The sequence below is a fragment of the Pristiophorus japonicus genome, chromosome 18, assembly GCF_044704955.1.
Source record: "Pristiophorus japonicus isolate sPriJap1 chromosome 18, sPriJap1.hap1, whole genome shotgun sequence".
Lineage (NCBI taxonomy): Eukaryota > Metazoa > Chordata > Chondrichthyes > Pristiophoridae > Pristiophorus > Pristiophorus japonicus.
Genome location: NC_091994.1, coordinates 87,863,184 through 87,876,213, shown reverse-complemented (window position 1 = coordinate 87,876,213; position 13,030 = coordinate 87,863,184). Strand labels below are relative to the sequence as shown.

The 13,030-nt window shown below is 49.5% G+C and overlaps 1 protein-coding gene across 1 annotated transcript in view; it reads left to right on the top strand.

Annotated features, from left to right (window-relative positions):
- Positions 1 to 13,030, top strand: part of LOC139229064 (rootletin-like) — a 165,186-nt gene that overhangs the window by 99,437 nt on the left and 52,719 nt on the right. Inside the window, exons 19-25 of the mRNA XM_070860722.1 lie at positions 343 to 470; positions 1,268 to 1,437; positions 1,989 to 2,168; positions 4,400 to 4,534; positions 5,398 to 5,541; positions 8,258 to 8,496; positions 8,815 to 8,974. Coding sequence (XP_070716823.1) covers positions 343 to 470; positions 1,268 to 1,437; positions 1,989 to 2,168; positions 4,400 to 4,534; positions 5,398 to 5,541; positions 8,258 to 8,496; positions 8,815 to 8,974 — 1,156 coding nt within the window. The remainder of the gene's footprint in view (positions 1 to 342; positions 471 to 1,267; positions 1,438 to 1,988; positions 2,169 to 4,399; positions 4,535 to 5,397; positions 5,542 to 8,257; positions 8,497 to 8,814; positions 8,975 to 13,030) is intronic.

Here is a 13,030-nt window from a genome sequence, read left to right as displayed (position 1 = left end):
GTAATAAGATTCTTGTTATGGATTGTGCAGCCCTGCCACATCATGGAATCATCGATCATACATTTAAACAGTGAGGGGAGCACAGAGCTCGCCACCAAAAAGGTTCAAAAGTAAAGCCTACTTATGGTGGAGCGCACTGCCCCAAGAGGTGTTGGGTAATGCCAGTGCACATGACCTGTGCCATACCAGACTTCATCCTGTCCCAGGCCCAGATAGAACCGCTTTCTTAGCCGAATTGTTTCTTTTTATGTTCAAACAAGCTCAAGAAACTGAGTGCACGTTACTAAGACTAAAAGCTGCTTTAATGCTCACCTTCTCTGGCTGTCTCTCTCGCCCTGTCAGGTCTGAGAAGGAGGCGCTAGAGACCACACTGTTTGATACGCAGCAGCAGCTGGTTATGCTGGAGGCGCGGAAGGAGCAGCTTGAGGGAGAGTGTAAGACTTTACTCCTGGCCAAAGAGGCCCTGCAAGGTAAGGCTGTCACTGGGGGATAGACACGGCAGAACAACATCAATAACGGCCAATTTTGGTAACGCTGTGATTAAATGGTAAATCCCTCCCTCTCTCCCAATACTCACACTTCTGCAATGGGTACTTTAAACACCTCACTAGAATTCGGAGTGAAGGTCCCAGGTTTATGCTGCGTTTGCTGATCTATGCTTTACAGGTGACCTCAACACAAGGGGTCAGGGAAGGAAAGAAAGCAGCCAAGGGATCCTGCTCCTCGCTGGGAGTGAGCCCTGTGGGAGATGCGCATGAAAGGACGCTGGGCGAGAGCAGGATCCGACTCATGTTTTGATGCTCACTGTCTAGGCCCGCATGCAGATGAGGTGCTGCAGGGCAGGAGGGGAGAAACCTGGGGGGGGGGGGGAGTTCATATCCCCCTGACCCACCTGTCTGTATTTAGAAATAGGCAAACACTTGCCACTCCAGTGTCCTAACCCCATGCCCCGGTCCCACTGCCCCCCTGCTGCCCCGCTCCATTCCCTCCTCCAGTTACACTCCCCCCGCGGCCCCCCACGGGTCCCACTGCATCCCCCTAGTCTCACTCCGCGCCCCCCTGCCCACCCCCCCCCCCCTCCGTCCCGCTGCTTCCGCTCAGTCCTCTCTTTTCCCCCCCCCTTCCCGGTCCCATTGCCCCCCCCCCCCCCCCCCGTCCCGTGGTCCTTGGCCAACATTCGCCATCCCATTACATTGCCTTATCCCATTGCCCCCACCCTGTTAAATAACCTCACCAGTGATCTCGCTTGATTCTGTTTGAACCTCAGTTGAGAGTAACCGTGTCCGGAAGGAAATGGAGATCGAGCTGACCAAGGTGGAACGAGACAAGGAGCTTATCACGCAGAAACTTTCCCAAACTGAGCTTGAAGTGCAAGTTGCTCTGAAGAACGAGCAGACAGCCCACGAGGAGGATGTGGATCGGCTGCAGCGAGAGAAGGTAACAGGGAGATCAGTGGGTGGAAGTATGATGGGAATTTCTTCAATGGGGAGGGGTGCATGTAGCCACTGACTGGTACTTTTGCAGACATGTCCAGTGCCTTCACCCAACCTCTCTATATAGAAACTGGAGAATGCTTGGACACCGAGCTACGGCACCTTGTCTAATGCTAGTCTAGCTGGTTGGCAGCTGGGGGCGCTATAGTTAACCACGGCTCATGGGTTAGTGATGGGAAGTTATCCAGGGTTCCCATTCCGGATCCCAACCGGTAGCTGCTGTTGCTGGAAAGTGCACGTGTGGGGCATCAGGTGAGGACAGGATTGAGCTTGGCTGTGCTGCCCCCTGCAGTCAAATAGCTTCCTGACACTTACTGTCGAGACTCACACTTGAAGAATGGCAGAGGGCAGCCAAAGTCCATGGAACTGTAGACAGCAAGAGTCAGCATCTTCAGGAGAGGAATTAAAAGGCTGGGCCTCTGTGCTTTTGAGTGGCAGCAGATAACCCAGTGCCGGCTCTGACCTGACGAGGCGGTGTCCGTTTCTCTATTGCAGGAAACTTTGCGCTTGGGGCTCGCTGACGAGCGCGAGGAGTTGCTTCATCAGCTGAAGCAGGAACGTGAGGAGCTGTGCGCTCGGTTTGAAGCTGAGAAGGAAGAATTGAGTGAAGAGATCACGGCCCTGCAACAGGAGCGGGATGAGATTCTGCTGCTGGCAGAAAACGAGAAGCAGCAGGTAGCGAGAAGCAGACGGGGACTCGAGCCCCACACCCCAATAACTCTCCCTGCTCACACTCTGCCTGCTCGCACCCTCCCGCAGCTTTTACATTCAGTTAAGAGTAAAGGGCGTGGGGCATTTCCAGCGTTTTTAACCACTTTTTCAACCTGCCCCGCCACCTTCAACGATTTGTGCACATTTATCCCCAGGGCTCTCTGTTTGTGCACCCTCTTTAGGATTGTACCCTTTAGCTTATATTTCCTCTCCTCATTCTTAATACCAAAATGTATCACTTCACACTTTCCTGCGTTAACTTTCATCTGCCATGTGTCCACCCATTCCACCAACCTGTCTATGTCCTCTTGAATTCTATCACTATCCTCCTGACTGTTCACTATACTTCCAAGTTTTCTGTCATCTCCAAATTTATTTTTGTGGTTGTTGTGCTCTTTAAGGTGAGAGATGTAATGCTCAATGGGGAATGGAACATTTTCCATTTCAGGTACCCATTGTCAGCTGTTGGCAGTCAACCTCCTTTTTCCTCTGTTCACAACAACACGTTACGAGAAAGCACGAGACTTCATAGTGGAGTATACGGAACAGACCTTATTAATACACCGTAAAGGTGGTTAGCCTTTAACAGCATGCAGAGAGTGACTTTTTTCGGTTTCTGTATCTTTCGAGCACTCTGACATACTGTTAAAAACCATGATCCTTTATGCACAAAGGACTCAGTTTTCCCCAATTATCTGCGGCGTTTTTTTGGCGTGCACCGTTTTTTTGGAGTAAATTGAAATCTCCAAGTTTCCCCAAAGTTTCTGCGCCAGTGTTTTTTTAGGATTTTTTTTTTTACCTCATTGGGGGCGTAACCTGCCACCCGTGCCAATTCTGGCCATTTAAGCAAGTTTATGATTTTTCATAAGACGGCGTATGTGACTGCTCTGAAAAATCTTCTGGGCAGTTAACAAAATCAGTACAGGTAAGAGAATCAGCAGAAGATCCAATTCCATGGCCCAAATAGCAGCGGCAGAGAGGGAGAGAGAGAGGGGGGGTGGGGGCATTCGGTCAGGGCTAGGAGCGGCACTGGGCACTGGCGGGGAGAAGGGGGGTTGGTGGGGAGGGGGGCCTTTCCAATTCATGCAGTTTACAGGATGGACTTTTGGCACAAAGACTCTTTAATATTTTCACGTTGGTAAGCTGCCGCCTTAAACATCCGCAATGTGCAAGATGCTTGTGCAGGTTGCCGTGAGCTGGCCAGAATGTCTTGTATGTTTCACTTTCCGGTCCCAGTCCGCAGCGTGTCCCTCGTTACCCTGGCAACCCGATCTTTTTGCCGCACATCTTAGGCTCCATCCACAGAGCTTAAGGGCAATGTGCGCCGGGCCACATTAACAAGTTAAAACGGGGAAACTTACTTTTTTGGTGCGTAGTCAGACCCAAAAAAACAGGTGTAACTCTTCAAATACGTCAAAAAACGGCATTGGGGAAAATTGAGCCCTGTATTTTGAGTATATTAAAGCAAAATATAGATAAAACTGTATGAGGTATCTATTCCCAGATATTTGAAAACAGGCTATTTATGTAAACAGTTTGCAGTCGTTTGCTTCAGAACTACTTCCCTAAACAAGAATTCCTCAAATGGATTCACCACCCCTGTTTTATTACCCGAAATCCAAAGTTACATTTTATTACCTGCACTTATTTCCTTACACAGGCACCTTACATGTTAGAAGACATGCCATACTTTCTCTTTACGATACTTCAAAGTCATCGGGGCCAATCCATGGGTTGGAGAATAGCGGGAAATTGGCCTCTTTAAATTTTTTAATGTGTCCGGGTGATATTTGGGGCGGCTGAGAGGCGGAAGTGGTTTGGGGCGGTGTCACCAACATCGCACTGACACGCAGCGACGTCCCTCCCCTTCAGTTAAAGGGGAGGGAGGCTACGAGCTCTGCAGCCACTTTAGTGGCACCCACTGGACCACCAAAGAAAGTGTTGGCTGGGCCAGCGGTACCTCAGAGGGGACGGCTGCCATTGTCGGGCCGGCTTCAGGGAGGACGCGCCACCCAGTCACTGGCTGCTTCCCGCTGGGAAAAGCTGTCTGGGGCACCGAGCTCCGCTCCAGCCGGGCAGTTTCCCTCCAGGATGTCCAACATCAGCATTTAAGCGCTCCCAGTTCAGGCAGAGCGCAGGTTAGAAGCAGAGTAAGAGTTTTCTTTGCCCTGACCTAACCTTAGTCCCTCCTACAGGTCTTGTCCTTGAAGGAGTCAGAGAAGGCAATTCTCTCCGAGAAGCTGACCAACTCCCAGCGTGAACTCGCCACCCTTTCAATGGACATGGAGCAGCAGAGACGGGATGCTGGGAGCCGGCATGAGCAGGACAGAGTGCGTAGGGTCATTTCCATCCGCTCCGTAACATTAGTGTCCGTGCCTGGCCATGGAAAATATTCACTTAATGCTTAAACAGTGCCACTCAGGGGCAACAAAGCTGGTGACTTCACACAGTGTTGCACTTAGTTCAGAGTCAGGCTCGTGATATCCAAGCTGAGTTGGGATGAATGACTCAGGAGTAGGTGTTCACAGTGCAAACAGAAGCCATCATCCATACTGTGGAAAGAGGACATATACATGCATACAGATGCACACACACACAGATACATGGACAGATACACACACACGCACAGACGCACACAGAGATACACACGCACACACACAGATACATAGACATACACAAACATGGACAAGGACACACAGACACAGATGGACCATGCACACGGAGATATACACATGCACAGACACACACATGCACAGATACACACACGCACAGGCACACGCACAGATACACGCACACACACAGTCATACACACACATGGACAAGGACATACAAACACAGATGGACCATGCACACAAGGGCAAACACAGGCATGGGTACGCACACAAACTTATAGGAACAGATATGCGGAATGTCTGGCGCTGTACGGGACAAAGCCATTCAGTTGACTATTAAGAGTAAGGTGGCACACGCGGTGAGTGGGAAAGTCCATTTCGAACTGATGTATCCATGTGTGAGAACTTTTTCATGTTTCATGTATGCTGGAGAGGTAGGTTGTTCAAGTAATTCCATTCATCATTGTGTCTGGGAAGGCCGAGTGTGGGATTCTGTGTGTCTCCGGGAATGCCGAACGTGGGATTCCTGCTTCATCCTTTGCACTCAGCCCATGACCCGTCCTGTCCCTCACTTCCTGCAGAACCATATTAACAGTTTGACATCGGAGTTGAAGAATTTCCATGCCCAGTTTGAAGAAACTGTCACCGTCCATGAACGAGAGGTGAAGACCCAGAATGAACAGATCAAGGACCTGATAAAACAGCGTGAAGCCACACTCCGAGAGGTTGGTACAACAAAAGAAAGCGCCATATCCATGAAAAGCCGAGTAAGTCCAATTGGCCCCTCCACTTGTAGTGCCCTCACCATATAGAATCTGAACACGGCCCATCGGGTTTGTGCTGGCTCTCTGAAAAATCTGTCCGCTTATTCCCCTTTCTCTGCTCTTTCCCCATAGCCTTTAATTAAAAATATATATATTTATCCACTTCCCTTTTAAAAGCTATTAGATTCTATTATGGACGTCCACATTCTAACAACATTCTGCTTAAAAAAAATCTCCAAACCTCTCTCTTTGTTTTTAAATTTATGATCTCCAGTTACTGATTCACCCACTAGTGGAAATAGTTTTTCAAAATTTCCCTTAATGAAATCCCTCATAATTTTGAGAACCTAAATCAGATCTCTTAACCTTCTTTGTTCTAATGAGAAGAGCCCGACTCTCTCTCGTCTCTTCTCCTAACTGAAGCCTCTCATCGCTGACATCATCTTCTCCGCGGCCTTGACATACCTCCTAAAGTAGACACTCAAACCTGAACATAATATACTAATTTTGACCTCGCCTACGATTTGTATAGTTTAATATTACCTCTTTGCTTTTGTGCTCTATACCTCTATAAAACCTAGGACCCTATATGCTTTTTTGACAGCTTTATCAATTTGTCCACAAAATGTTGAAGATTTATGTAGCTAAATCCCTTTGTTCCTCTACTCTTTTAAAATTTTTTACCATTAAGTGTACAATATATTCATCCTTATTCATCCTCCCAAAATCTATCGCCTCATGTTTTTCTATCACATCAATCTGCCGAATCTACTAACCTGTTTAAGCCCCCCTGAAGTTGCATACAGTTCATGACTAACCATGCTTCCTAATTTTGTGTTGTTTGCAAATTTTGATATTGTGTCCCCTTTACCCAAGTTCAAATCATTATATACACATATTGAGAAGAGTAATAGTCCCAACACTAGACATGTTTACAATCTCCAGTCTGAAAAATATCCCCCAACCCCTACTCTCTGCATTCTGTCCTTTAATCCACTTCCTCGCCATGCTGAAAACTCTCTTTAATATCCTCCTCCTTCATTTTAGCAGCAAAGTCTGGCAATCCTTTTCATATGTTTACTTACCAAAAGCTACAGTACTAGTGCAAATCCTGACTCGAATAATCAGGATTTAATCCCAATTTTGAATGCTGCTCACAGTTGGGATGCTTAATGAGGAACCCAGAAAAGACCCGTTTGGTGGTGTGAAGGGGTGAATTGCTGTTCTGTGGTGCATGCATCAGTTTAATCACTGATACCATTCGGTACTTAGTGTCATGGATGAATGACCCTGTTTTATGGCCAAAGGAAGCATGTGCTTAGCTGCTACAGATGAATTTTCTTTTGACCTCCTGACGCCCTCTTACTTTGATTCTCCATGATTGCCCTGAATCAGACCGTTCTTTTGAAAATATTTTTTGTTTCCCTCCTCTCTGAAGGTCCTGACTCTCGCTGAGGAACAGTGGCAGACCCGATAGCTGGTCTCCAGTATCTCAGCCAAGTAGCCATTTTTCATGTGTGAGCTTAAACACTGAATGACAGCCAGACAGCCCTGCGCTCACCCGATATACAAACATCAGGGGGCCAAAATTACCCCTTCCAATAAAGCCTCTGGCCACCTGAAAGCAGCGGCCATGGGGCGGCGTGGAATGGCCACTGAGTCTCCGCGGAGGGGCCACCATTTTGGAAATTGTCCTCGTTTACTTTTGGAGTGGTGTAGGGGACAGCTCCGCCCGTTTTCTCGCCAAGGCGTGCACGCGCCGATCCCTTACCGACTGACGAGAACCCCTTTGCAAAATTGCCCCACGGGAGCAGCCACGCCGCCGGTCGGTGTCCCCGGCAGCTTTTGCTGTCGGTGCACTCTCTGTGGCTGAGTGGTGCGGCCACCTTTAAAGGGGAAGGCACACTGCCGTGGCGGCCATGTTATTTTTTTTTCCAGCCGACTGCCAGGTCGGGCCGATAATTACGGTCGTGGTTTCGGCCGGGCCGCCAGCAGGCAGCCTGGCATCTCCTTTTGGCCGAAACCCTCGCTAGTAGCCCAGTGTTTGCCACTAAAGTGGCTGCAGAGTTTGCAGCAGCCCTCCCTTTTAACTCAAAGGGAGAGACGTTGTGACGTGCCAGCGAAATGATGACATCAGCATGGATCTGATGACTGACAGCGTCGGCTAATCTTCCCGCCCCCACTTCTGCCCCGCTGGTGACAGCCACTTCCGCCCTACCCCAAAAAAATCCCCGAAGTGCTGAATTTCGATGGTTAGGCAGCCCCGTGTATCGGGACGGCCAGAAAAACATTGGAAACAGTAGGTGCGCCGCGTTTCCAGCGGGGGGCAATTTCTGGATAATGGTGAGGGGTGGGAACTCTGGCTGATTGTTTCCCTCTTCCTAGCCAAAGGGCACTGAGGCTAATTATGGCTGAGATGAGTTAACTTGGCACAGACCAGTGATTGCACTCATGATCTTCCTGGCCTTTTTGGCTCCATACCAGAGCCTGAGGTGTATTTGGCCATGAGCCATTGCAGTGCCCAATCAGCTAGTTCTGAATGTTCTCAGTTGTAGCAACTGTGGGAAAGAAGGAGAAAGCGGGGAGTACAGTTGAGGCCGATGGTCAAAGCACCAGTTAATACCTGACCCAACCCGCGTGTCTGTGTGCTGGAGTAAGCGCTGACTTGCCTTTGTAGGTGGAGGAGCTGAAGACACAGCTTCGAATGGCAGAAGACGCCCGCGATGGCATCAGGCGCGACCTCATCGAAGCTCATCGTAAGGTCCGAGAGCTGCAGGAGGCCCAGGGATTGCAGCGCAAAGAAATCATGGACCTGAGACGTTCACTAACTGACGAAGCAAAGGAGAAGGAGGCAGTTCAGCAATCAAACGAGGAGCTGAGGTTCAACATCAAGAAAACGGAGAGCGAAAGGATCAGGTGCGGAGCTGTGCTGGACGACCAACTGTTCCCGCCAATAGTTGAATTAAGAAGCACAAATATATTTCTCTCCCGCTCCAGTTATCCTCCTCTCTTGAAGCTGTTGACGTGGGTCTGGGATATGGGTTCCAGGGGTGCCAGCGACTTCTGAAACCTCGCCCAGGTTGGCAAGGTGGCAGAGGCCTGCCAGTGCCCTTGGAACTGTGCCCCAGTCGGAGACAGCACCTTCAGGAGAGAGAGAGAAAACAATAATGGCGTTAGGCTGCTGGAGCTGTTAATAAGGAAACTCCTGCATCTTACAATCTGTTGTATTTTCAGTTTGAAACGAACCAATGAGGAGAAGGAACAGAAGATGTCTGTGCTTGAGGAGGCGAAGGCGAACGGAGAGAATGAATCCGCAGACCTACGAGCGAGTCTCCGAGAGGTCGAGAAATCCCGTCTGGAAGCACGGCGCGAACTTCAAGACCTTCGCCGACAGGTAGCAACTGTCAAGGGATGTTCAATACAGTGAATTTAGGAAAAGACAATCGTAGACTTTGTAGGGTCTCTGTGTAAATCTCACTTAGAGAGACTTTTAAATGGGGTATTCCCTGCTCGATAGCCACCTCCTCGGATAAGATATTTGCTACGTTGCGAATCATGGGCTGAGGATTGTACTCCACACTGGGTTTTCTTGAAGCAACCTAACTCAACTCTCAAGATTGTGAAAGGAATTGATAAAATTAATCCAGGCAATTAGTTCAAAGGGGAAGAGTTCAAATACCAGGTGACATAAGTAAAAATAAATGAAGAAGTTACAATTAAAAAAGGAAGTCGGTGGAAATTTACACCCAAAGAGCAATCGGGTTGTGGAATAATTTGCCGGAGAAGAATGTTGGAGCCAGCAGTATAAATGGGTTCAAGGTGCATTTATGGAGAGAAAAGGGATTGAGGGATATGGTGTAAAGTGAATCGGTGTCGTTGATCTATGAAAAAAAGGCAGCCTTGTTGGGTTTTAATGGCATTTTACTTTTCCTAAAAATTCTTCTGTTGTGTCCCACTGTCATCAGTCCGGCCATGTGTTTTAATATTTCCTCAGTCTCTGAGCCTCAGGCCATTTGTAATGTGATCCTTCACCTGTGGGTAGTCTGCTTCGCTGTGATCGGGTTCAATGCTAACTTGGTGAACTGTTTACCTGAGCTTGGATTAAGTGCCATCCAAATGCCCCATTTAGTCTTGCTTGGATTGAATGCCAACTTGATGCCCTGTTTAGCTGTGCTCGAGTTGAGTGCCAGCTTGGTGTTATTGTGTTCCTAACACAGATGAGACTGCACACAGGGAGGTTAAAGTAACAGTGACCTCAGTCTTTAATAAGACACTCCAGAGTGAGGAACAGGCCTCAGGGGCCGACTTATATACAGTGCTCCCAAGGGATGCTGGGATCCCTTGGGACTTCAGGGGATGAGCTCCCTGGTGGCAGAACATGGGAGTGCATGCTTTACAGAAACACAACATCACTCCCGCTTCCCCCCCCAAATTCAAAGTGAAAACTATTTACAAGGTGAGGCGGTCGGGAGCCTTTCTTTCCCTGATGGACCGCCTCGGTACAAATGTCTGTTCTGGTGTGTTGGCTGTGCCCTCACTGGGTTGGCGTGTTGTTGGCCCTTAAGGGCTGCTAGGTAAGCCTGGCCTTGCTGGGCTGTTGGGCGTGATTGCTTCGATTTCTTGGTCCGGCGTGATGTCGTTGATCCTTTGGGTGTGTGTTGTGGGCTCGAAAAAAGTGGTGTCTGCTGTGGGTTGTGCAGGGCAGTCTGTGAACCGCAGCCTCGTTTGGTCCAGGTGCTTTCTGCAACTTTGTCCATTGTCTAGTTTGACTACAAACACCCTACTCCCTTCTTTAGCTATCACCGTGCCCGTGATCCACTTGGGACCATGTCCATAGTGTACCACATACACAGGGTCATTCAGATCAATTTCCCGTGACACAGTGGCACGACCATCGTTTACATTTTGTTGCTGCCACCTGCTCTCTACCTGATCATGCAGGTTGGGGTGAACCAGCGAGAGTCTGGTTTTAAGTGTCCTTTTCATGAGTAGCTCAGCCGCGGGCACCCGTGTGAGCGAGTGGGGTCTCATGCGGTAGCTGAGCAGTACTCGGGACAGGCGGGTTTGGAGTGAGCCTTCTGTGACTTGTTTAAGGCTCTGTTTGATGGTTTGTACTGCCCGCTCTGCCTGCCCATTGGAGGCTGGTTTAAACGGGGCCGAGGTGACATGTTTGATCCCATTGCGGGTCATGAATTCTTTAAATGAAACATGGCCCGTTGTCACTGACCAGTATGTCAGGCAGGCCATGGGTGGCAAACATGGCCCTCAGGCTTTCAATGGTGGCGGTGGTGGTGCTTCCCGACATTATTTCACATTCAATCCATTTTGAAAAAGCATCCACCTCCACCAGGAACATTTTACCGAGAAACGGGCCCGCATAGTCGACATGGATCCTCGACCATGGTCTGGAGGGCCAGGACCACAAACTTAGTGGTGCCTCTCTGGGCGCGTTGCTCAACTGAGCACATACACTGCATTGCCGTACACAGGACTCTAAGTCAGAGTCGATACCGGGCCACCACACGTGGGATCTGGCTATCGCTTTCATCATTACTATACCCTGGTGTGTGCTGTGGAGTTCCGAGATGAATGTCTCCCTGCCCTTTTTTGGTAGCACTACACGGTTACCCCACAACAGGCATTCTGCATGAATGGATAGCTCGTCCTTTCGCCGCTGGAACGGCTTGATTGGCTCTTGCATTTCAATGAGAATGCTGGCCCAGCTCCCATGCAGTACACAGTTTTTTACTAGGGACAGCAGAGGATCTTGGCTGGTCCAAGTCCTAATCTGGCTGGCCGTGACAGGTGATTTATCATTTTCAAACGCTTCCATGACCATCAACAAGTCTGCGGGCTGCGCCACCATCAACAAGTTTGCAGACTGCCCCATTTCCACCCCCGTGGTGGGCAATGGTAGCCGACTGAGAGCATCCGCACAGTTCTCGGTGCCTGGCCTGTGGCGGATGGTACAGTTATACGCTGATAGCGCGAGTGCCCACCTTTGTATGTGGGCTGAGGCATTAGTATTTATCCCCTTGTTTTCAGCGAACAGGGATGTGAGGGGCTTGTGATCGGTTTCCAGCTCAAATTTGAGGTCAAACAGGTACTGATGCATTTTCTTTACCCCGAACACACACGCTTGTGTCTCTTTCTCAATCATGCTGTAGGCCCTCTCGGCCTTAGACAAGCTCCTGGAAGCATATGCGACAGGTTGCAACTTCCCCGCAATGTTAGCTTGTTGTAATACACACCCGACTCCGTACGACGATGCATCACATGCTAGCACAAGTCTTTTACACGGGTTATACAATACAAGCAGCTTATTGGAGCATCAAATGTTTCTGGCTTTCTCAAAAGCAATTACTTGTTTTTTTTCCCATACCCAGTTCTCACCTTTGCGCAGTAGCACATGTAGGGGCTCTAAGAGGGTGCTTAACCCCGGTAGGAAGTTACCAAAATAGTTGAGGAGTCCCAGGGACGACCGCAGCTCCGTGACATTCTGTAGCCTGGGCTCGTTCCTGATAGCCTCTGTCTTGGGTTTTTGTGGGCCGAATGCCGTCCGCCGCGATCTTTCTCCCCAAAAACTCCACTTTTGTTGCCATGAAGACGCATTTCGACCTCTTCAGCCGCAGCCCTACGTGATCCAGTTGCTGGAGGACCTCCTCCAGGTTTTGTAGGTGCTCGGCGGTGCCCCGACCCGTGACCAGTATGTCGTCCTGAAAGACCACCGTGTGTGGTACCAACGTGAGTAGGCTCTCCATGTTTCTCTGGAAGATCACTGCAGCCGACCGAATTCCAAACGGGCATCTGTTGTAGATGAACAGTCCCTTGTGCATGTTGATGCAGGTGAGGCCCTTCAAAGACTCCTCCAGCTCCTGCGTCATGTAGGCCGAAGTCAGATCGAGCTTGGTGAACGTCTTGCCTCCTGCCAGCGTCGCAAATAGGTCGTCTGCCTTAGGTAGCGGGTATTGGTCCTGTAGCGAGAAACGATTAATAGTTACTTTATAATCGCCGCAAATCCTGACTGTGCCATCTCTTTTGAGTACTGGAACAATCTGGCTGGCCCACTCACTGAATTCCACTGGGGAGATGATGCCCTCGTGTTGCAGCCTGTCCAGCTCGATTTCCACTCTCTCCTTCATCATGTGAGATGAATGGGTCATGCCTCTGGGATCAAGTGGATCCGCACCTTCGCCCCGGAAAAGTTTCCAATGCCGGGCTCAAAAAGGGAAGGAAATTTGTTAAGAACCTGGGTACATGAGGCCTCATCGACATGAGATAGCGCTCGGATGTCATCCCAGTTCCAACAGATTTTGCCCAGCCAGCTCCTTCCAAGCAGTGTGGGGCCATCACCCAGGACAATCCAGAGTGGTAATTCAAGCACCGTGCCCTCGTAGGTGACCTTGACCATGGCGCTGTCCAGGACAGTGATAAGCTCTCAGTTTCGTGT